General features: G+C 33.9%; 4 protein-coding genes across 5 annotated transcripts; all 4 read left to right on the forward strand.

Moving 5' to 3' along the window:
• The first annotated feature begins 376 nt into the window (after positions 1 to 376).
• Positions 377 to 9,660, forward strand: LOC129316481 (uncharacterized). Its single transcript, XM_054960905.1, has 15 exons — positions 377 to 1,426; positions 2,943 to 3,581; positions 3,671 to 4,361; positions 4,464 to 4,543; positions 4,772 to 4,846; positions 4,984 to 5,121; positions 5,203 to 5,283; positions 5,747 to 5,866; positions 5,941 to 6,021; positions 6,126 to 6,206; positions 6,326 to 6,418; positions 7,715 to 7,834; positions 7,926 to 8,027; positions 8,175 to 8,291; positions 8,681 to 9,660. The coding sequence occupies exons 1-15, from the start codon at positions 377 to 379 to the stop codon at positions 9,461 to 9,463; spliced, it is 4,251 nt and encodes a 1,416-aa protein (XP_054816880.1). The 3' UTR covers positions 9,464 to 9,660.
• A 6,306-nt stretch (positions 9,661 to 15,966) lies between these two features.
• LOC129316482 (probable disease resistance protein At4g27220) lies at positions 15,967 to 17,744 on the forward strand. Its single transcript, XM_054960906.1, has 2 exons — positions 15,967 to 17,578; positions 17,692 to 17,744. Exons 1-2 carry the CDS (start codon positions 15,967 to 15,969, stop codon positions 17,742 to 17,744), a joined length of 1,665 nt encoding a protein of 554 aa, XP_054816881.1.
• Positions 17,745 to 17,823: 79 nt separating this feature from the next.
• Positions 17,824 to 20,306, forward strand: LOC129315250 (uncharacterized). Its single transcript, XM_054958833.1, has 3 exons — positions 17,824 to 18,213; positions 19,390 to 20,024; positions 20,113 to 20,306. The coding sequence occupies exons 1-2, from the start codon at positions 17,950 to 17,952 to the stop codon at positions 19,729 to 19,731; spliced, it is 606 nt and encodes a 201-aa protein (XP_054814808.1). The 5' UTR covers positions 17,824 to 17,949; the 3' UTR covers positions 19,732 to 20,024; positions 20,113 to 20,306.
• A 316-nt stretch (positions 20,307 to 20,622) lies between these two features.
• LOC129315042 (uncharacterized) lies at positions 20,623 to 23,998 on the forward strand. 2 transcript variants are annotated; one of them, XM_054958550.1, is made up of 10 exons: positions 20,623 to 20,811; positions 20,896 to 20,975; positions 21,231 to 21,314; positions 21,404 to 21,502; positions 21,586 to 21,666; positions 22,032 to 22,169; positions 23,133 to 23,234; positions 23,319 to 23,402; positions 23,501 to 23,593; positions 23,754 to 23,998. In XM_054958550.1, exons 1-9 carry the CDS (start codon positions 20,685 to 20,687, stop codon positions 23,507 to 23,509), a joined length of 804 nt encoding a protein of 267 aa, XP_054814525.1. In that variant the 5' UTR covers positions 20,623 to 20,684; the 3' UTR covers positions 23,510 to 23,593; positions 23,754 to 23,998. The 2 variants fall into 2 exon arrangements, with proteins under 2 accessions (XP_054814525.1, XP_054814526.1); XM_054958551.1 differs by lacking the exon at positions 23,133 to 23,234.
• Positions 23,999 to 24,187: the final 189 nt, after the last annotated feature.

Genomic DNA, 24,187 nt, shown 5'->3' on the forward strand with positions numbered 1-24,187 from the left:
AGCTTCTGAAAAACTAAAAAAAACTAAAAAAACTTGGATGATGAATAATATCTCCTAAAAATTCAATTATAAATATGACATAGATATGAAAAAATTTGGGCTAAGATAATAATTAAAAATAATTAGAATGAACTATATATAACAATTGAAGTTATAACTCAACATTATCTGGTTGAATTAAAAAATGTGAATTGTTTGTTGCTATATATTATCCCACTCGCATGCGGTAAAGATCTTACATTAAGATTTAGTCGGGTATCTAGATACGTATCTTGGTCTAGTTATTTTTGTAATGGCAGTCTCTTATGTATGCTAGATGGTGGACATCGGTGCCAGTGTTGCGGCAACATGCACGGAAATATAGGTCAACTTAGGAATGAAGCAAATTCCGTATTTGTGTTGTTACAACAGTTATGCTAAAGACTTTGAAAAGGGGAAACAAAGATTGTCAGCTGAAAAGCAAAGTGTGCTCCAAGAAATAGATGAAGCCAATACAACTAGAAATAAGACTGAACCTGACCCGATAGTCCAACATGGAGCTATGAGTGACTTAATCAAACTTTCTTTGACATCTTGGTCTGAAATAAAGTGTTTGGTCCACGCTGAGAATCTTCAACTTAAATCTGGTGTGAATGTCTTCTCCAAGTTAGTTGAATTGCAACTTGTTAAGGTGGATATAAGAGAAATGTGTTTTAGTCATTATCCTGCCAGCTTTCTCAAGCAACTAGAGAAGCTGGAGTTAAAGGATTGTCAAATGTTGGAAAGCACATTATTTAAGGGTGAGCTAGAGCTGGGTAACCTTAAGTCGATAGAAATAAACAATTGTTCTATGGCGTGCATTTTTCATCTGTCCATTGCTCAGGCTCTAAAGCAACTAGCAACGTTGAAGATAAAAAGATGTTCTGAGCTGAAATGCATATTAAGGGACGAGGGATCATCAATAGAGGAGAAAGTGGATGATAAGGAATCTAATCCAAAGAGTAGTCATGAATCAATGTTTCCCAAATTGAAACTCCTTCATGTCACAAGGTGTAAGGAATTGGAATTCATATTTCCAGTTTGTTTGTGCGAAGATCTTCCATTACTAGAAAGTGTGAAGATTTCAGAATGTGACAATATAAAATACATGTTTGGGCAATATCCAAGAGAGGGAGGGTTGTATCAAATGCAAAAAGAAATCATACTACGCTCATTGAAAGCAATGTCTATTGAGGATGTTCCAGAATTTGTGGATATATATCCAGAATGTCGTCTCCCAAAAAAATCAATAGCAAATACAAGTGAGGTGTCAAAAGTAAAAGACAAGGGTCTGAGTCACAATGTAGCTTGGGGTCCTTTATGTTGTTTTCTGCCGAAATCCAGCACTTCAAATAAAGATGATATATCTATGTACAAGGCAACTCAGTCTAATCCCACTACTTCCCAGGTACATATACATGTTCCTCCCTCTCACTTTTATTAATGTTTCTTTTCTTTGAATGAAGAATTAATTAATAGATTTTCTGCATTGCAAAGAAAATGTTCTAGTTACTTTGTCCATTATGTGCTGCTTGGGACAGGACATTTACAAGTTATTTTTCATATCAAACTTACAAGTTCCAATTTGTGTATAATTTTTAATATAGATCTGAAATGTCTCATCCTCGTGTTTTCACGTCCTCCTATGGTGCTACGAGCTCTCCTGGGGGCCAAAAGAAAAAAAAATTAAATATGATATATACACATTTTAAATTTATTAAAGATGAATTTATATATTTGTCTGAAATGTAGGAATTGTATTAATAATACGTACATTTGTTTACATTAAAATTAATAGAGTGGAGTTCATTACATAAGAGCGAAAGGTTGGGCCATAATATTGTTTGCTTCTGGGTATTTTACTTCTTAAGGAAAGAATATTTTTGTGGTTTCATCTCGTTTATTAACAAATTTCAACAAGCAATGATATATATATATATATATATATATTTGCATTTTTGCCCTTGAAGTATTTTTCAAGAAGCACCCAACATTTTTAACGATTTGTTGGAGTAATTTTACCTTTAAAGTAATTAAAGCAGAGTATTTTTGCCCTTGCCATCAAATTTCTAGTGTTGACTATTAGAAATATTAACTGGGACTTTAATGTTGACCGTTAATTTAATGGCAAGGAAAAAATTGCTCCATTCTAATTATTTTAAAGGTAAAATTGATATAACCAATAGCTTAGAGTGCCAAGAGCCCCTCAAAGAATAGGGAAAAAATGCTACTTTATCCTTTTTTCTTTTATTGTTAAAGATTGAGCCACTAAAAGATATTGTAACTAAGATTTGGGATCAACTAATGCTTGTGTGAAAACTGCATGAACCAACATTTACTTTATGACTCTTCATCTATGCCACTTTATAAAGTGGGGAAACCAAATTTTATCATTAAAAGTGCACCTTTAAATCATTAATTCTTGAATAAATTGGCCCACTAGCTGAAGAAAATATTTGTGTCCAAAAAATATGAATCAATTTTTTGAAAATTTGGGGTGTGGCTAGTTTATATTTGTATACAAAGGGTTCATCATTGATATGCAATGAGTTTATTATTTAAAATTTAAAAATTTATAGAGGATTTATTATTGATATACAATGATATATCATTAGCAAATATAATAAACCAGCAATAATACAAAACATAATAGATGTTGAGCTGTTTGCTTGGTTTGATCTTATAACATTGGTTATATTTGCAAAGCCTCCTTAATCCTCTAACTAATTTATATAAATTTTATTCTTTAATTTTATAAAATATCTCTTCAACTCTCCAATTCTAATATTGTGAGTCTCAATTTTTATTTTTTGTGCCAATATTTTGGACTTGCATCACTTACAAGAAAATGAAAAAAATAAAATATTTACAAGTTAACATATACAATTTTAATTTATTGAAGATGATTGTATAGAATATTACAGGAATTAAAGGAGGAGAAATATGTTGGAAATGCAGCTTACGGAATTTTTACTCCACCATTATACCCATTCACTTTAAGGGAGATGAAGATAGGAGGTATTACCAAGTTAACATCATTGTTTACTGTATCCATTGCCTCATCGTTGAAATCATTGGAAAAATTAGAAGTCAGGCGGTGTGATACACTAGAGCATATTGTAACTGACGAGAGGCATTATGGTCATGATGATGATATGAATGCCAACTCCATCTTTCCTAACTTACACTCTATTGAAATCTATAGATGTGACAAGTTGAAATCTATATTTCCAGCTTCTTGTTCTACAAGCCTTGTGCACTTGCAATCTGTGCTTATCGAGGAGGCTCGTGAGTTGAAATATATGTTTGGAAAATCTTATGGTGATGATAATTCACTTGATTACCACAATCATGATGTTGAGATTCATCTCCTAGCTCTGACCAAACTATGCCTGAAAGGAGTACCAAATATGGTCCGTGTGTGCCCTGAACACTATTATGTGACAGCGTTCTCCCTGAATGATATCTCTTTTGGATTAGGATGCCCACAACTTGCTATAACATCTCTTACAGATTTGTCTGTCGGTGGGCATAAAGGACAAGAACAACTCTCAAGAAAAGAGGTAATTAATTAACCCTCTTAGTTTCCAATTGATCGTTTTTCTACTAGTTAGTTTATGATTGATTGATACTAATATGTATTATGATATAGGTAATTGGGATGCGCATGTGCAGTTTGAAACATCTTGCTTTAGCTTCCTTGGACTTGGAAGTAATTTTTTATCAAAGACTTGAAATTGCAAGTCTTGTGAATTCATGTTTGGAAACCCTGAGTTTGGATGACTTGGATAACTTAAAGAACATATGTGTTGGACCAAAGAACTATCTGAGGTTTCAAAATCTTTTCAAGCTAACAATTAATGATTGCAACCAATTGAAATTTATCTTGCCTTCATCTATCTCGAGAAGCCTACCATATTTGAGACACTTAGAGGTATCAGATTGTGAAGAGTTAGAGCGCATCATTGAGGATGATGATGATGATGATGATGATCCGCATCATCAAGAATGTTTTTTCCCAAATCTACATAGGATTATTGTGACAGATTGTGAGATGTTAAAATGTTTATTCTCTCTCGCCACAAGTGGTAGGCTTCCACAGCTCTCCATGTTGATGATAAATGATGCTATAAAGCTTGAGCAAGTATTTGGATGGAAGCAGGGGACAACAGAAAAGCTGGTCATCAAGGACTATTTCCCAAAACTCTTTGTGATAGTCCTTAATAATCTTCCAAACCTTCATTATATCTGCCCTGGAATTGATTTCCAGACAGTGATATACCGTCATGTGGAGAATTGTCCCAAGATCTCTTTAACCTCAATTAATTTTGATTTCGCTGAAGGTACGCATCCAAAAGATTGATTAATTATATTTACAGTTGCTACACACACACTTTTGCAATGATATTTAATTATATCTGCCCTGGAATTGTTTTGTTTGGTAGGATATGAGGACTGGTTTCGAAATTCTGAGAGTGAAAAGGGCAATATGGATGTAGATAATCTTTTCGAACAATTTCTTGAGGTAAGTACCAAAATAAAATGGATATAGGAAGAAAGATTCACACACAAAACCAGTCTAAATGTTTTAAGTTCTTGAATGTAAAGAAGAATACAATTGCCTTCCTTACTAATTTAACTTGCTACAAATTAATTCACAACGTTTTCCACTTTGCCTTCTATGATTTACCTTTTGTTACTGAAAGACTTTCAGGCCATTTCATCTTTTTTAATATATTTGGTTATTGTTCAGAGGTTAAGAGAAGTGTCAGAGAAGGCTATAAAGAGGGATTGGCTAAGAGTAGACCAAGATAATGGTTCCCCAAATGTATGTATATTATCCTTCCCTATAATCTAACATATGAAGCCTGCAAATATATTTCCCTCAAAGTTTGTTCCAAATTTTGATACGATATCAATAAACTAAATCCAGAACTTTTCTTTGTGGTTTCCAATATGTTGCAGATTAAGAAAATAGCAGAGGCAAGTGTTCAAGAAAGTCCAAAGTCAGAGGAAGCTGTAAAAGCTGATGAAATCAATGATTCAGAAGAATGCAACAAACTAGCACCGTTTGCTATTCCTACACAAATTGAATCTCTACAAGTAACATTATCATCTTTTACAATGCTAGATGAATCAGTTAAATTTATGCGGGTATGTGAATATTCAAACATGTTCATGTAGAGTGAAAGAGGACTTGATTTGCATCCTAAAGAGCAACAATCAAAGCCATCAAATTCTTCCTCCCATAAAGCATCTGCTCAAGTAAGTTTATGAAGTACCAAAGCATAAGGAAATGGAATTGTTTTATAAGTTCTTTTTTTTTGATATACCATCCATGATAACTCCATCATCTAATTCAGATATTTTAGAACATATCCCTAGCAAACACCTTCACCTGATTATGTTCTGCAAAATCTAGCCAGTAAAGTTTTTTTTTTTTTTTTGAAGTAGCTACAAGCTAAAATTAATATACTACTTTGTGCTATGCAACAAATTGTCAAGGAAACAATGAAGCCAAGTGTTCAAGAATGTTTGAAATTAAATAAAGCTCTCAGACCAAATCAAATTATGGATCTAGAATTAAGCAAGCCATCGCCCACAGCATTTGTTGTTCCTTTAGAAAATGAATCTTCACGTGTAAGAACATAGTCCTTCCTCATGCAAGTTGAATTTATGCTAACTGATGCAACTTTATCATGCTTTTTGCATATCTATGTTCATTTAGGATAATTTGGTTCGTAAAGAGGGTAAGGGAAAGAGAATCACACCAGATCAAGAAGCACTACCAAAAGCAGAACCGGATATGCATCCTGATGATTCACAAAAGTTAATTGATGACAATAATGTATAGAAGACTATATTTCAATGCTTTAGTGTCATATAAATGTCAAACTGATTATATGATTTGGTTTTATGCAGAATCCCGAAGCAAGTGTTGGTGAAGGTCTTCAACCTGAGAAATATGACAAAGCAAGTTCAACAACTCCTTCTGATCCAGAAGTCTCAAACGCATACCCATTAACTTCCACCAAGATAGATTTAGTTTGTTGCGCCCATGTTAGCTTTAAATAGGTCTCATATTGCTTATTCATTCATTTGCTTAGGTGGCATGTAGAAAGGAATCAATGCATGATCAAGAAGCACTTGAAGAAAGTATGATGGCCAATGAAGCTCCAAATCAAAGAGTAAATGGACCTCCCAATTATTACATTTTCCATTTCCAGCCCATTGACTTAATTTTGCAATATTACTGATACTTCACTTATTTTTATGGTCTCAAATCCCTTCTATCTCTACTCCAAAGAAGCCTCAAATGGCAACTTCAGCTTCTCACAGAGAGCCAGCTGGTAGCTTACAATCAGACATGGATATTTCAAACGTTATTGAATTGGCACAAGTAAGTTTATAGTTTAATGCATTGTTTGTTTGGTATTAATTTTATACCAATTTCATAAATTTTTAATATATATATACACACACACACAACAACAAGCCTTATCCCACTATGTGGTGTCAGTTATATGAATTGTATGACACTATTATGCTCTATCATTTATTAAGTTTTTAGAAATATTGTTAATTAAAAGGTCTTGCTTAACAACATCCAAAAGTGTTCTCTTCAGTCTTCCTCTACCCTTCTTGACAAGGCTTAAAGTCATTTGTTTCACTTTCCTCACAAGTGCCTCCTAAGATCTTCTTTGTACATGTTCGAACCACCTCAAATGTTTTTCTACCATTTTTTCTTCAATAGGTACCACACTCATTTTTTCCTGTATTCGCTCATTTTGAATTGTATCTTTACATATATATATCCATACATCAATCTCAATATTCTCATCTCAGCTACTTCAACTTTATACTCTTGCTATCTCATCAAAGCCCAACTTTATTTTAATAGATCTATATATATATGTGTGGTAAAAATTATAATTTATCCTCTTACAGTATACATCATGCGTCTATATTGAGTTGCTTCTAATGCTAATTTCTCTATATAGTTTGGAAAAGCCAAAGACAGCCAAAGACACCAAAATAAAATAAAAACAAAGAGAGAAAATCATACTATATTTTAGAGATAAAACTAAGGCATCTTTCCATTTATCCTAGAATCAAATCATGGTCAAGCAAACAAAGATTGTAATCTTTTACAATTCTACTAGATAAATGAATTAAATTTACGGTGCCCCTTTAAATATTCACGTTCATGCAGAGTGAGAAAAGATTGTATTTTCATTTTAAAGATTCACGATCAAAACCATCAGATTTTTCATCCAATATACCGTCTTCACATGTAAACTAAGTATATACTTTATTGCGTCATTTTGAGCTACTAATAGTAGACTATAATAGTTTGAAATCACTTGCATTATAAATTTATCATACCTTTTCCTGACATGAAACAGACTTGCGAAAACAACAAACAGTTTCTCTCTCCATTAACATGTTGTAAGCTTTTGGAATACCAAAGCAGCTACAAATGAAATTGTTGAACAAGTTCTTGTTTCTGATATACCTGCAGCAAAGATAACTCCATCAGCTAACGCAGATAGTTTAAGAGAAAATTCCCAACAAACGGCCCTCCCTTAGTTATATTCAATTAGCTAATAAAGCAAATTGCTTTTGAAGAGATGGCACTAGAAATAACCGCAAGCTAATTAATTTACTGCTTTATGATGTGCAACAAATTATCAAGGAAACAATGATTCCAAGTGTTCAAGAAGGTTCTAAATTAGATGAAGCTATTGAAGCAAATCAAATCATGAATCCAGAATCAAGCAAGCCATCGCCAACAGAATATGCTACTCCTTCACATGTAAGAATAAAAATGTCCTTCCTCATATAGGTTGAATTTATGCTACATGATACAACATGATAGAGCTTTTTGCACATTTATGCTCATCTAGGATTATTTGATTCCCAAGGAGGGAAAGGTTGAGAGAATCACACTGGATCACCAAGCACTACCTCAAATAGAACCTGATATGCATGCTGATGACTCAGAAAAGGTTAACAATCTACACAAGACTATATCTTTAATGTCATAGAAACATGATACTAATGTCATTCTAGGAGTTGATTTTAATAACTTTGCTACTACTGCTTAGCTAACTTTATATTTCGATTAATTATATTCATTATGGTTGATTTTTTAGGTCTCTTCAATATCTAATGATTTGAAACCTCAAAATATTACTTCAACTCTTCAAGCAGATCCAAGCGGTTCAAAATTAAAACCATCAGACATTTCCTCTAAAACAACATCTGCACAGGTAAGTTTTATGCTTTGTTGAATTAATTACTTCCAGACATAATTTTGTCCTTAAATTTTGAATTACTAATGCTTAAATAAAGTATTTAAAGATTGTTGCATCATAAATTAATCATATTATTGCCTTCCAATCCGACATGTAATAAACTGACTTGCACGACAATTTCTCACGCAGCATGAGACTAATTAAGGCAGCAAATTAAACTTCTAGAGTATTTAGTAAATTTATAATTTATTCACTTATAGCATATAATTCATCATACGTGTACATGTATTGAGGTGTTTCTATTGTTACGTTCTAATACACACAGTAGAAAAGATTTAAAAAAAAATCTCTACTTCTCACTATATTAAAGATTGAAAACTGATGTTTCTTTGCATTCACTTTAGGGTCCAATCTTGTTGAATCAAGCAGAGACTTGCACTGAAGAAGATGATCTTATTAGATTGCTTCGCATGATGAAGGAAGGAGCTCATGACAACGAAGTTGAAATGCCTTGTGTTCCTGAAATTGCTGCTTTTGATGATAACAAATTGAGTGAGGCCGTTGCAAACTTAGAGTCCTCATTGAAGATGGATCTGAATCAGATAGCCATCTCAGAAGAACACATTCATCGTCTTGAGAATGCCCTCACCTTCCTCTCCACCTACTGTTCTGATAACGGACCTCTCTTTCATGGCCTTAGACTCAAAATAGACTCTCTCCACCAAGAAATCAAAACTACCTTGTCTTCCTTCAAGCAAGCTTCTGCTACAATTTACACACTCAACAAGCTTGAAGAAAAAGAGAAGCTAATAGATGAAAAATATTCCCAACAAATGGAGGCAGCCACTACTCTTGTCTCTGAAATTTCCAACACCAAGAAGAGTATGGCTGAGTTGAAGGAGGAGATCTCTAAGTTGCAAGTTGAACTGAATAGCAAAGACAAGGAATTCAAAGACAGTGAGGTCAAACTCTCATCTCTTGAACAGCAAAAGGAGGAGCAAATTTCAGACACCATGCGATTGATGGAGGAGTACGAGGTTGTGAAGAAAGACAAGTCACGTGTGGTGGAAGGCCAAACAAAAGCAAGGAAAGAAGTAGAGAAAGTGAAGAATGATTGGCCTTCTTGTGTGGCCAATTTGAGGAAAACTACACATCTGTTGGCAATCCTTCTTAAACGGAAGCTTTAAAGTTCTGGAGATCACCGCTACTCAAAAGTATTGTTATTATGCTGATTTTCACTTTAATTTGTTCACTATGTACAGGTTGAGTTGGATAAACGTTTGTTGAGGAATCGATGCCAGTACCTCTTTTTAGCTCTTAAATCAGCTTTATGGACTCTGTCATGAGTAGCCAGCCACAAAAATGCTTTGATTTTCTATGGTCTTGATCATGTCCAAATTTTGCTTTATATATATATATATATATGAAAATCATTTAAGGGTCCAAACTTGATCAAAAAGCATTTTAATTTTCCTCAATGCTATTATGCATGAGGAGAGACCACATTAAAGAAAAAAAAACCAACTTTTTGTTTGATATGATATAGTGGCTTGTAAAAATGTAATCACATAGTTGCGGGGATAACCCATTTGATTCATGAATTATATGATCTAGGCTTTAAAAGATTCATTTTCATATGGATTTATATTTTTCCAACTCAACTTGATCTTTATAACAAGTTATTTGGGTTAGCTCATAACCCAATTCATATTCCCAACTTTACATAGGCTCATGATATCCATAAATAATCACCGTGTGCAAGCATTTGGATATGGAACAAAGGAGGTCATGATTCATGAAGGAACTGATTTTAAGGAATTGAAAGCTTGGTTTTCTATTATATGATCATTCTGATGTCATGATTAATCTGTTGAGAAATCTAACAATTTTTTCCCATAAACCTTATGAATAAAAAGATTACAAGGGAAGAGTTATCTCTAATTCCAATTATTTATGCTTGATAATCCTCAAAATTGATATGATAATATATGATACCGAATAATTATATATAAAAAATTAATTTAATAATTCCCTTGATATTAATCCATATAAATATATATAATGTGTTATTAAGTAGATAGAACACACGCACAAATATATATATATATATATAATCAAATATATTATTTTTTTATTATAGTTTAACAATAATTATGCAAGCAATTATTCTACATTGTTAAGATATTAAACTGATTTAGTTACTGAATAGTAAATGCTAAATAGTTACATAATTTGTTATTTTCTTTTTTGGTAAAACATAAATTGTTATTTAGGGTTAGTTTGGATAACTTTTAAAAGTATATTCAAATCACATTTAAAATATATTTTTACCAAATCTAACAAATTCAACCTCTCAAATGAACTTTTACTAAATGTAAACTAAAAATCAAATGTAACCTTAATCATATAGGTAGTTAGTGTCGTGCAAGAATATGTGCACCATGACCTCAACCATAAATGTATTAGTCAAAACTTCAACAAAGTATGTATTCAGATTGTTTGATATCATTTTTTATTTTAAAAATATAAAAATATCTTTGAATTGTTTTCCTTTTTGCATGATTTTTTTTAACACACAATATTTGATTATGGGTAATTATTGTCAACCATAACCAATTACTACCATAAACTGTCACTATTAATTACTCACAATCATCCCTATCAGTCAATTTCTTAATTCTAAAATTATTTTTAAATTAATATAATAAAACAGACTTTCTTATTCTAGGCCGCGATAATCCCCACGACAACTTCTGGGTTGTTCTTCACAATATCATCAACATCAAAGAGTGATGGGCAAGTGAAGTGCATTGTCCTCGGATGTAGTGATGTTAGTGGACTGAACTTCTTTTGGATGATAATTGAATATATCTCCACCACTTTCTCCCACTTTCGCATACTTCATGCTTCGCTGCCATGGTTGCTCTGAAACTGATTGCTCTGTTGTTGGCCTATGGGCCAAAGCCACTCTGCTTTTCAGGACCCTAATGTCACAAGCTAGAGTCTGGCGCAGCACACGGCGCCCGTGCGGCGTCCCAAAGACCCCATAATCCCCGAGACAAGCCTTATCACATACGAATCCTACAGGTTTCGTCCTGCCATGGGCTCATCAGGGACGCGGCACTAGCCCCCGACCAGTTGTGCACTCAGCCTGAAGACTGAGGCAGAACACATCCAAATGCCAATGTCGCCCCCTTTACCCATATTGTGCGAGGCTAACCAGCGGATCGTTCATTATCTTGGTCTTTACACGGTCACGAAGATATCATTCGTGACATTCTCCCACACCCAATCTAGCATGCCCTCGTGCTAGGGGAGAAAGACTCTGCCCAAAGATCGCACATATAGTACTGCCACAAACACATCAGCTTACTGCTGAATAGCCACCCGAGTCTTGCACTCTTCGGACCCACTCACACCCGCGAGCCAACAGGAGTGGAGTCGACCACAGCCAACCTTCCTGCCCGAGTCCCCACTTTTGGACCTACCTGCACTTCGCAAGCCTACTGGAGCGGTGCCGAGATCAACTAGTCCCAACGTGGGACTCCACAGGCACACGGCAGTAAAGTACGTCCTGCTCTGATACCACTCTGTCACGGGCTAAGAGTCTGGCACAGCACACGGCGCCAGTGCGGCGTCCCGAGGACCCCATAATCCCCGAGACAAGCCTTACCACATACGAATCCTACTGGTTTCACCCTGCCATGGGCTCATCAGGGAGGCGGCACTAGCCCCCGACCAGTTGTGCACTCAGCCCGAAGACTGAAGCAGAACACACCCAAATGTCAATGTCGCTCCCTTTACCCATATTGTGCGAGGCTAACCAGCGGATCGTTCATTATCTTGGTCTTTACACGGCCACGAAGATATCATTTGTGACACTAAGCTCACATACGCGACCATTTTTATTGTTTGATATGATTCTTGTCCAGTATCATTGTGTTCACATTTTGCCGCCATTTTTATATAGGAAGCATGAGATTGTAATGCTAAAACTTGTGTGAATCTCTGTCTCATAACTCTCAACTAAAAATTAAAATAAAATGGAGAAAGAGAAGAACGAAGGACAAAATCACTACAGGGATTGCTTCGTTTTTTCCCCCCCTTTATCAGCCAACAATTTTTAAATTGTTTTCAACTAACAAGGAAGAATTAATCTGAATAAACTTAACAAATTCTTAATAAATCTACACGAGGCCTTATACTACGCAACAAAAAGGTTCAATCTAGCAAAGCAAAGTTAAAGGCATCAAGTAATTCTCAACAAAAGTAAACTTGTTTCTTGGAGGATAATGCCTTACTTCAATGTTTCAAAAGCCAAGCATCCATTAAACCATATATGAAGTAACATATATTATAACAAATGTCAATTGGTGTCTTGAAAGTACATAATATGTACCTTCCTTTCATTTCAACTCTCATTAAAATTAAACCATACATCAAGTTATCAACAGATTCCAATCAACACGCACATACACTAGAAAGTTGCAGAGTGCTAGTTCTATGCCTCAATTCGAAATTCTGAGATAACTCACATCCATTTATTACAATTTCAGCTGCTTCTGCAAACCAATTTGTACGCTTTATTTCCATCTTGTATTTAAAGTCTTTTTTTGATTTTTCTCGCTGCTCATTGTCCTTTCCAATCACAGGGATTTTTTCTTTCATTTTTCTTTCTGTTAATTGACAGTCCTTCGTTGTTGTTCTTGTTTAAAAAAGGCAAGTATTTGTATTTCATGACACTTTTGATTACATATTCGCACAAGATGAGCTTCTTTGTTATTGATGTAGCTAGGTTCAATTCATTAAAGCATTTTTCAATGTGCTTAGTATATTTTAATCTCCTTACTTTCATCTTCAGTTTTACATATTCATGTAGCTAATATCTTAAACTTTCACTTTTTTTATTTCCCAGATCTTGGCTGCTCCAATCACGCGAAGCTTGAATACTGAAGATTCTAATTAATGTTGCTTGAATCCAAGTTAGTATACATATTTTTAATCATGGTGTTCATTTATTCATTGAAATCTTTCATAGCCTACTTTTACCCTAAATAATAAGAGTGGATGTGTATTAAATTTATGTGTTTTTTATCTTCTAGCTTTTTAATTATGAAAAAAATATAATATTTATTCCTAAGTTTCCTCTCAATTATAGATTCAGTTTCTAAACTTTTAGGCTTTAGCTTATTCCACCTCCACTTTTATAAATATTAGTCCCTTCATTTAAAAATGTAAGGTATTTTTTGAGAAGTTGGATGTTAAAAAATATAAGACATTTTTAGTCTTTTGAGGTGAAATCATTGCTTTTTTCCAAAAGTACCTCTATTGATAGTGATTTTATATTTATTATAAAATGTTTAATAGAAAAAAATATGAAAAGATAAGGTTAATTTGAAAGTAGGTAACTACTTTATTGAGGAGTGAGATATAATTAAAAATACCTTAGATTTTTGAACGGAGGAAGTATGAGATAAGTAGAAATCATAAGAATAGAGTTGTTTTAAGTCTAAATTCAAGGATCAAAAATTACATTTTTCCTTTAATTATTTTATTTTGCTTTTCCAGTCTCCCAATTTCCTTTACATTTCATCTAATTTTTTTTATCTTATAATTTTCCTTTTTTAATTGCCAATTAGAATCTGATTATATATATATATATATATATTATATAATTTTCTCTTCCCCTCTTTCCCCTTCTTCAAACATTTTGTCTCTCAAATTATGTTCTTTACATCATTTGTCTTTTCATGATCTTTGAAAATAGTTGTGTTTTTTAAAAAAAAATTGATAAAACTTTTTACATATATATTGTTAGACAAAATATAATATTTCTAACTCTAGATCTATTAATATTCTTTTAATTAGTAGTAGTCATAATTTTTTATGTTTCATCATTAAAAAATATTTTCCTTCAAATATTTTGGGTTCATCCAATGATTGGAAACACAGTCTAATGAAGACCATATTAGAGTCAAAAATTAGGTGGAAATTAAATATCAAATTTGAATGATTTGAAACATAGCCAAAATTACTAGTACATTATCATTAGAGCAAGTTTTGTCCTATATATATATATATATATATAAGTTGTAGGGTTAGTATATAGTTTTCTAAAGAACCTTATAAAGATATCCACCAAACAAAATATACCATCTCATGGTAACAAAATATAAAATTTGTCACGGAATATTTTTTTTATTTCTGTCACAAATTTCATTTCTTATTATATTAGTGGACAGACCTTTGATGACCCCTTCATTATGAATATCCATAGACTAACAAAGGCACTAGCCATGGAATGAGCACGCACAAAGACTTCACATCTCACAGGCTTTATAAAAATATCTCACTTCTGAAGCAAAAGCTTCCTAATGCCCAAAATTAAATGAGATCCCCACAAGATAGCTACATATTTCCCTAAAGTTACAAAACTTTCATATATCGAGTTAGGGATGAAGAACATGCCAGGTCAGGTTTTGACCAAATAAGTGTGAGCCTGTAATATATAGAGGCTTCAAGTATGAGCCTATAATCAAGCCTTTTTTTTTTTTTAGTCAAGCTGAAGCTAGAGCCTCTAATAAGCCTAGCTAATCCATGCAAAGCATCTTCAATTAGTTGATCAAACTGCAAATTATCAAGTGGATGTGTGAGAATTATGGATCCATTTGGCCAGTGGTATATACCTTAGGCCAAGGAAATGGGAATGAATAAGGATGTTTTGATGGTCCATTAAACCTTGGCATTCCGATTCCTAAGGAGATTCAAGTTATAAATCGTAGGATTATAAAATGTGAGATAACTCTATACATGATCTGTCTTGCCTGTCATGGAAATCTTACTTTACAGCAAGAGTGTTTATATATCTAGCTAGGCATCTTGGTCTTAGATAGTATGCCTAATTCATTCAGAGCATGTTCTTCAAGATAGTTGATCCGCAACATTATAGACGATCTCTCTTGCATGTTTAAGAAATCTTAGCTTAGATTAGCTATGTAATCTAGGTATCTTGGTCTAGTTATATATTTTTGTAACTGTAATCTCTTATGTATGTTAGATGCCGAAGTGTGGGGCTAACATTGCAACATGTGCCAAAAGATTGGTAGATTTAGGAATGAAGGAACTTGAGTATTTGTGTTGTCAAAAGAGTCATGCTGATGAAGACGTTGAAGAGAGAAAAGAAAGGCTGTCAGATGAAATAGAAGCCAAAATAAGAACTACAGGCGTGGCATATTTTTCACGAGATCATCAGTTTCTGCATTTTAAGAGTAGAAGGGAGAAATTTGAACAGCTTTTGGAGGAACTTAAAGGCAAAGATAATCATACGATTGGATTGCATGGGGTACAAGGAATAGGGAAAACCACAATGGTGATCGAAGCTGGGCAACAAGTTGAATCAAAACCCTTTGGTAAAGTCATCTTCGTTACCACATCTGCCCCTGTTGATGAAAAACATATACGAGACGATATTGCAAAGCAATTGGACTTGAAGTTAAAGGAAGAGGAGAGATTAACACATGCACAACAAATATGGACTGAGATTGCAAATGCTGGAAAGGTACTCATAATTCTTGATAATGTTTGGGAAGAACTAATCAATCTTAAGAACATAGGGATTTGGCCTGGCTTCCATCGCACAGGTTCCTGTACTATTTTACTAACTACACGTTCACAAAACATTTGTTTCAAAATGAGTTGCCAAAAGAGTATTGAACTAGATGCCTTATCACCTGAGAATGATGCGTTGTATCTTTTCCTTTTTCATGCTATTAAAATTGGTCAAAGTTATCCTTACGATTTGAAGAAAGTGGCACTGGATATTCTAAATGAGTGTGGAACATTACCAATTATAGTTGTAGCAGTGGCAAGAATCTTTAGAGATTGTCCAGCAAAAGAATGGCACGATGCTTTGACATCACTAAGAAGTACCAAACCATCAAGGCATGAGATTGTTGATGAAGATGAGATGAGGTTTTATAATTCTTTCAAGTTTAGCTATACTTATCTAAAAGACAAAGAAGCCCAAGTTATCTTCCTGTTGTGTTCTGTATTCCCAAAATCTTATAAAATACCTGTAGAACTGTTAAGCAAAATTACTATAGGCTTAGGGCTCTTCGGAGAAGTTGACAAATATAATAGAGCAAGAAGTCAAGTGCCTGTGATTAAAGACAAACTCTTAAATTCTTCTTTATTGTTCAAGGCTGGTGAAGAATGTGTAAAGATGCATGATGTAGTTCGTGAAGTAACCTTAGAGATGGCAAATGAAGAGGTTCAAGTAATCATGGATCCTAAGCAAAAATTGAAGGAGAATATGAAATATTCAACTTGGATCATAAATGACTTCTCCAATTGTTTTGATGGGAGTAAACTTGAGGTTCTCTTAATATGGATCAATGAAATTGGTTCTTTGGAAGTTCCAAGCAAATTCTTCACAGGTATGAAGAGTCTTAAGGTGTTGCTTTTGTTTTCTAAGATTGAATTTGGGAGAACTTTAGCTTTGTCATTGCCAAAATCAATTCAGTCACTAGAAAATATCAAAACCCTGTCCCTTACCAATTGGGAATTAGGTGATATATCTGTGCTCAAAAACTTACAAATGCTTGAGACTCTGGAATTGGTTAATTGTTTAATAATTGAACTACCTAATGGAGTTAGTGAGCTTAAAACATTGAGACATTTAGGCTTGGTACATTGCTCGATTGAAAGGAATAATCCATTTAAAGTGATTGCTAGATGCTCACAATTAGAAGAATTGCATTATGTTTTGAATGAGGATCATATGCTCAAGAATGAAGAGGTTTCTCAAATTACATTCCTTCCAGGATATCAAAGATATAATATAAATGGTGGTGACTTCTCTGATTTTTGTTCTCCTCAATTGGATATTTCAATCAAAAAAAGCTTTAAGCCAGCCAAGCTACAAAAGATATTCTCCAAAGAAATGATTAAGTCATTAGCAACAAGAGCAGAGATTCTAGAATTGAAAGGAGATATTGAGTTTGGTCGGGATAATCTTATTCCTGGCATTGTTTCAATTGAAGATGGAGCTATGAAAGAGCTAGTGAAGCTTTCTTTGAATTCTTGGCATGAGATTAAGTGTTTGATCCATGCTGAGAATCTTCAACTTATATTTGGTGCGATTATCTTCTCCAAGTTAGTTGAATTGCAACTTGTTGATGTGGATATAACAGAAATATGTCGTGGTTGCTATCCTACTCGCTTTCTCAAGCAACTAGAGAAGTTGAAGTTAAAGTATTGTCTACAGTTGGAAGGCACATTATTTAAGGGCGGGCTAGAACTGGGTAACCTTAAGTCTATAAAAATAATGAGATGTTCAATAACATGTCTTTTTCATCCTTCCACTGCTCAAACTCTAAAGCAACTAGAAACATTAAAGATCAGTGAATGTTTTCAGCTGAATTACATAATAAGCAGCAAGGGATCATCGATAAAGGAAAAAGTGGATGATAAAGATCCTAATCCAAAGAGTAGTCATGAATCATTATTTCCCAAATTGAAACTCCTCTATGTTACAGGGTGTAAAAAATTGGAATTCATATTGCCAATTTGTTTGTGTGAAGATCTTCCTTCACTAGAAAGTGTGGAGATTTGGGGGTGTCGCCAGATAAAATGCATATTTGGGCAATATCCAGGAGAGAAAGGGTTACATCAAATGCAAAATGAAACCATACTTTGTTCATTGAAAGTAATGTCTATTAAGGATGTTCCAGCATTTGCGGGCATATATCCAGAATGTTGTCTCCCAAAAAACTCAACAGCAAATACAAGTGATGTGTCAAAAGTAAAAGATAAGAGTCCGTGTCACAATGTCTCTTGGGGTCCTTTTTGTTGTTTTCTGCCAAAATCAAGCACTACAGATGCAAATGATCCATCTATGTCATCCCAAGCAATTAAGTCAGGTACCACTACTTCCCAGGTACAAATACCTATTCCTCCCTCTCACTTTTTATTAATGTTGCTTTTCTTTGCATTAAGAATTAATTAATTGATTTTCTACCTCACAAATAAGATGTTCTAGTTACTTTGTCTATTATGTGTAGCTTGGGGCAGGACATTTACAAGTTATTTTTTCATATCAAACTTACAAGTTTCAATTTGTTAATAATTTTTAATATAGTATTTGAAATGTAGTAAAATTTAAGTTAGATGAGAAATGAGAACAAAAAATTCTTTGGTTATAATTTTTTAAAAATTAAAATAAATTAAAATGTCTCATCCCTCATATTATCACATCCTCTTATGGTGTTGCGATCCTTTCAAGGGGACAAACGAAAAAAAAAAAAAATGATATGATACATGCATCTTTTAAATTTATTAAAAATGAATTCAGTAAGTAGTATTGTAATAAAGATTTGGGACATCGGTTGATGAATGTTTACATTTGTGAGAACGGTATGAACTAACATCACCTTTTGACCCTTCATCTAAGTCACTCTATTAAGAAAGCTTCATGATCTTGAATAAATCGTCTGAATATGTTTTGTTGAATAATTTATATCAAACATATTAATATGGTATTTAATTTTTTGTTTGATCATGTTTCAATCTATACAATTTCATTCAATAATCTCATGGTTGATGTCTATGAAATAAATCATTTATTTTGTGCAAAAAGGAAAGCATTATATATATATATATATATATATATATCAATCAAATAACCAAAATTTGTCCATATACGTGCCACAGGGTGCAGGACATTTACGAATCACTTTTCCTCATGGTACTGACACGAGCCTTTTCGAACATATTTTTTGAAAAAAATTAAATTTTGCTTCATTGTTTCTTTTAATTGATTGAGAAGAATTTAGGATATTAGAAATTCAAATTCTTAATAATTTGCAAGCAATATAGTAGCTAAGACATAGCAAAGATTAAATTAGATGTGAAGGGAGGACAAAAGTTCTTTAATCAGTTTTTTTTTTTTTAAATTGAAACGACAACGCTTTCTCCCTTACACTTTCTCGTCCATTTTCTTTTGGACCTGCAACTCTTATAAGAAGACAAAAAAAAAAAAAGATTTACAACTTAACCTATACAATTTTATTAATTTATTGAAGGTGATGAAATGACATATTTATGTGGAATGCAGGTGTTGAAGAAGGAAAAATATGTTGGGAATACAGCTCCAGGAATTTTTACTCTACCACTATACCCATTCAATTTAAGAGAGATGAACATCATAGAAATTACCGAGTTAACGTCATTGTTTACTATATCCATTGCCTCATCATTGAAATCTTTGCAAATATTGAATGTTCTATGGTGTGATGCACTGAAGCATATAGTAATTGATGAGGGGAATTGTGGTCATGATCATTTGAATGCCAAGTCTATCTTCCCCAACTTACACTCTGTTTTCATAAATTGTGACAAGCTGGAATCTATATTTCCAGCTTCTTGTTCTATGAACCTGTGCATTTGCAATCTGTGAGTATCATTGGGGCTCGTAAGTTGGAATATGTGTTTGGAAAATCTTATGGTGATGATGATCATTCACTTGATTACCACGGTCATGATGTTGAGATTCATCTCCCAGCTCTGACCAAACTATGTCTTCAAGGAGTACTGAATATGGTCAGTATGTGCCCTGAAAACTATTATGTGACAGCACCCTCCCTAAATGATATCTCTTTTGAATCAACATGTCCACAACTCCATATAAATTCTTTTATAGATTTATCAGTCGGTGAGCATAAAGAACAAGAAAAACTCTCAAGAAAAAAGGTAATTACCTAATCCTCTTACCAATCAACTGTTTTTCTACTAGTTAGTGTATGATCGATTGATGCTAATCGAATATATTACGACACAGATGATAATCGGGATGCACTTGTACGATTTGAAACATCTCGCTTTCTCAGAGATGGACATGGAAACAATTTATGATCTTGAAAGACTCGAAATTGCAAGTCCTGTAAATTCAAGTTTGGAAACCCTGAGTTTGAAGCACCTGCATAACTTAAGGAACATATGTGTGGGGCCAAAGAACTATCTGAGCTTTCAAAATCTTTTCCAGCTAACAATCAATGGATGCAAACAATTGAAATTTATCTTTCCTGCATCTATCTCGAGAAGCCTACCATATTTGAGACACCTAGATGTATTTGATTGTGAAGAGCTAGAGCGCATCATTGAGGATGATGATGGTAAAGAGAATACCATCCACATGAGCAAGAATGTTATTTCCCAAATCTACGTAGGATTATTGTGGAAAAGTGCAAGAGTTTGAAATGGCTATTCTCTGTCTCCACAAGTGGTAGGTTTCCACAGCTCTTGATATTGGTGATAAATTATGCCCCACAGCTTAAACAAGTATTTGGATGGAAGCAGGGCTCAACAAGGGAGTTGGCCATCCAGGAAGTGTTTCCAAAATTATTTATAATAATGTTTATAAATCTACCAAACCTTCATAAAATCTGCCCTGGAATTGATTTTCAGACAGTGGCGTCGCGTCAAGTAAAAGCCTGCCCCAATATCTCTTTAACTTCAGCTGATAATATGCTGGTTGATAGTAAGCATCCAAAAGATTAATTAATTATTTACACTTGCTATGATTTTTCTCATGATAACATTTTGAATTGTTTTGCTTGGTTAGGATATTATGATTGGCTGGAAAATTCCGAGATTAACGAGGGCAAGTTGGGTGAATATGATTTTATTGACCATGCTGTGGAGGTAAGTACCAAAATAAAATGGGTCCATCAAATGAAGAGAGAGAGCACAGGGAGACAACAATCGATCATTCTTACACCAAATTTAGCTAAAATATAACAAAGAAAAGCTCGCCAATTAAAGCATGAGATCAATGAGAGTTAAAAGTTAATAATTCAGTAAATTCACAACTTTTTCCTTTTTCTCTTCTAACATTTACCATATTTATTAATGACCTCAATTCTTTCATTTCTTTATATCTCTGGTGTTATTGTTTAGAGGGAAATGGAAGCATCAAAAAGAGTTCAAGGGAGAGACCGATCAAGAGCGGAACAGAGCAACATCTCACCAGATCTGTTAAACGTACGTACGTGTGTTTTGCTTCTCTATAATCTATATCCCTCTTATTTCCTTCCAAATTTTTTATTTCTTTGTGGTCTATTATGTTGCAGATTAAGGAAACAGCAGAGGCAAGTAATGAAATCAATGATTCAGAACAAACTAACAAACCAGCACCATTTGCTGGTCCTTCACAAATTGAATCTCCACAAGTAATATTATCATCTTTTACACTACAACATTAATGAATTAAATTTATTCAGCCTCTTTTGAATATTCATACATGTTCATGTAGAGTGAAAGAGAACGTCATTTGCTTTCTCAAGATTCACAATCAAAGTCATCAGATTCTTCCTCCAATACAGCATCTTCTCAAGTAAGTTTATACTTTATTGCATTATTTTGAGTGACTGATTTTAGACTATAACACAGCTTGAAAACACTTGCATTCTAAAGTTATCTTACTTTACACTCTCCTAATATGAAATAGACTTGCAAGAACAACAAAAACTTTCTCTCTGCATTGACATATTGTAAACAAGTTCATATTTCTGGTATACCAGTGATGATAACTCCATCATCTGATTCAAATATTTTAAGAGCAAATCCCCAGCAAACACCTTCACTTGGTTATATCTTGTGAAATTTAATTAGCTAGTAAGGAAAATTGTTGCTGAAGAAATGGCACTAGAATTGACTGCAAGCTAATTTACTCTTTTGTGCTATGAACCAAAAACAAAGGAAACAGCGAAGCCAGCAAATGCTCATGAAGGTTCTAAATCAGATGAAGCTATCAAACCAAATCAAATCATGATTCCAGAATCAAGCAAGTCATCGCCAACAGCATTTGTTGTTCCTCCAGACAAAGAATATCCACATGTAAGAATATAGTCCTTCATTATACAGGTTGAATTTTTGCTCAATGATACAACTTTATGGTGCTTTTTGCAAATCTATGTACAACAACAACGAAACTTTATCCCACTAGGTGGGGTCGGCTATATGGATTATAAGATGCCATTGTGCTCTATCATTTATCAAGCTTTTAGGAATATTATTAATTAAGAGATCGCGTTCAATAACTTCCAAGAGTGTTCTCTTAGACCTTCCTCTACCTCTCTTAATCGGACTCAAAGTTATATATTCCACTCTTCTCACTGGTGCCTCCCTTGGTCTTCTTTGTACATGCCCAAACCATCTCAACCGATTTTCTACCATTTTTTCCTCAATAGGTGCCACCCTCACTTTTCGCGTACGTGCTCATTTCGAATTTTATCTTTACGTGTATGTCCGCACATCCATTGTAACATTCTCATCTCTGCTACTCCAATTTTATGCTCTTGCTGTCCCATTAGAGCCCAACATTCACTACTATATAACATTGCCAGTCTGATAGGAGTGCGATAAAACTTTCCTTTAAGTTTATTAGGCACCTTACGGTCACAAATAACTCCTTTAGCTTTTCTCCAATTAAACCATCCAGCTTGAATTCTATGTGAAATATCTCCACTGATTTCGCCATCATTTTGAATAATGGCTCCCAAATATCTAAACTTTTCCACTTGAGGTATAATTTGATCTCCCAATTTCACTTCCAAATTATTGTCAAATAATCCTTTACCAAATTTACAATATAAATATTCCGTCTTACTTTTACTCAGACAATAACCTTTCGACTCCAATGTCCTCCTCCATAACTCAAGTTTGCAATAAACCTCTTCTCTTGTCTCTGCTATAAGAACTATATCATCCGCGAAGAGCATACATTTCGGGATTTTCCTTGAATATGTTCCGTCAAAACATTTAAGATCAACTTGATTTTGCAAATCTATGTACATCTAGGATAATTTGGTTTGCCAAGAGGGCAAGGGCAAGAAAATCACATTGGATCAACAAGCACTTACGAAAACAGAATCTGATATGCATCCTGATGATTCACAAAAGGTTAATTAACAATCTACAAAAGAATATATTCTAATGCTTTACTGTCATAGAAACATGAATCTAATGTCATTCAGTGCTTTGCAGATTATTGAAGCAAGTGTTACAGAAACATCAAATAAAATTGCAATGGCAATTTCATCAACTGCTACTGGAACAAGTTCATCATTAGTATAAATAATTACTCTTTCAATTTTCCCTCCATTCATGTTTTTCCACTACTTTACTGACATTCGCTGACATTAATTTCTATTTTCTGGTCTTATTAGATCCCTTGAATTTCTACTCCCGAGAAGCTTCACATAGAGCCAGAGAGCTCACAGTCAGACCTATTTGATACTTACATTACTGAAACTGCACAAGTATGTTATAGTTTATTGCATTGTTTATGTTGATTAACCATTTACATGAAACGCTGCTCCTATTGCTTAGAGTCCTATATGAAACATGGAAACAAAGATCATATTTCTTACTGGATCGTATTAGTAAAAAATAATGCTTGTTTCTTCTTATTCACTCCAGGATGAAGTTCAGGTCACTGAAGCAGAGACTTGCAAGCCTTATGTGTCTAAACAACTTGAAGATGATGATCTAATGAAATTATTCAAGATAATGGAGGAAGGTGCTGACATGGAAGTTCACTTGCCTTCTGCATCTAAAATTGCTGCTCATGAAGATGATGATGCTCTTGCTAACTTAGAAGCCTCGTTAAAGATGAGTTTGAATGAAATAGCTAACTCCGAAGAAAGCAGACTTTGCCTTGAGAATTCTCTCAACATCTTGTCCTCTCATTATTCTGATGATGGCCTTAAAGCTACAATACCTCTTGCAACAAGAAATCCAAGCTATTCTGTCTTCCTTCAAGCAAGCCAATGATACCATTGAACAGTGACCAAGCTTGAACAAAAGAAAGCTTATGAATGAACAAGGTTCGCAACGAAAAGAAGCAGCCATGA

The sequence above is a fragment of the Prosopis cineraria genome, unplaced genomic scaffold, assembly GCF_029017545.1.
Source record: "Prosopis cineraria cultivar Desert tree isolate PC_DT_omini unplaced genomic scaffold, ASM2901754v1 PC7, whole genome shotgun sequence".
In the NCBI taxonomy this organism is placed as follows: domain Eukaryota; kingdom Viridiplantae; phylum Streptophyta; class Magnoliopsida; order Fabales; family Fabaceae; genus Prosopis; species Prosopis cineraria.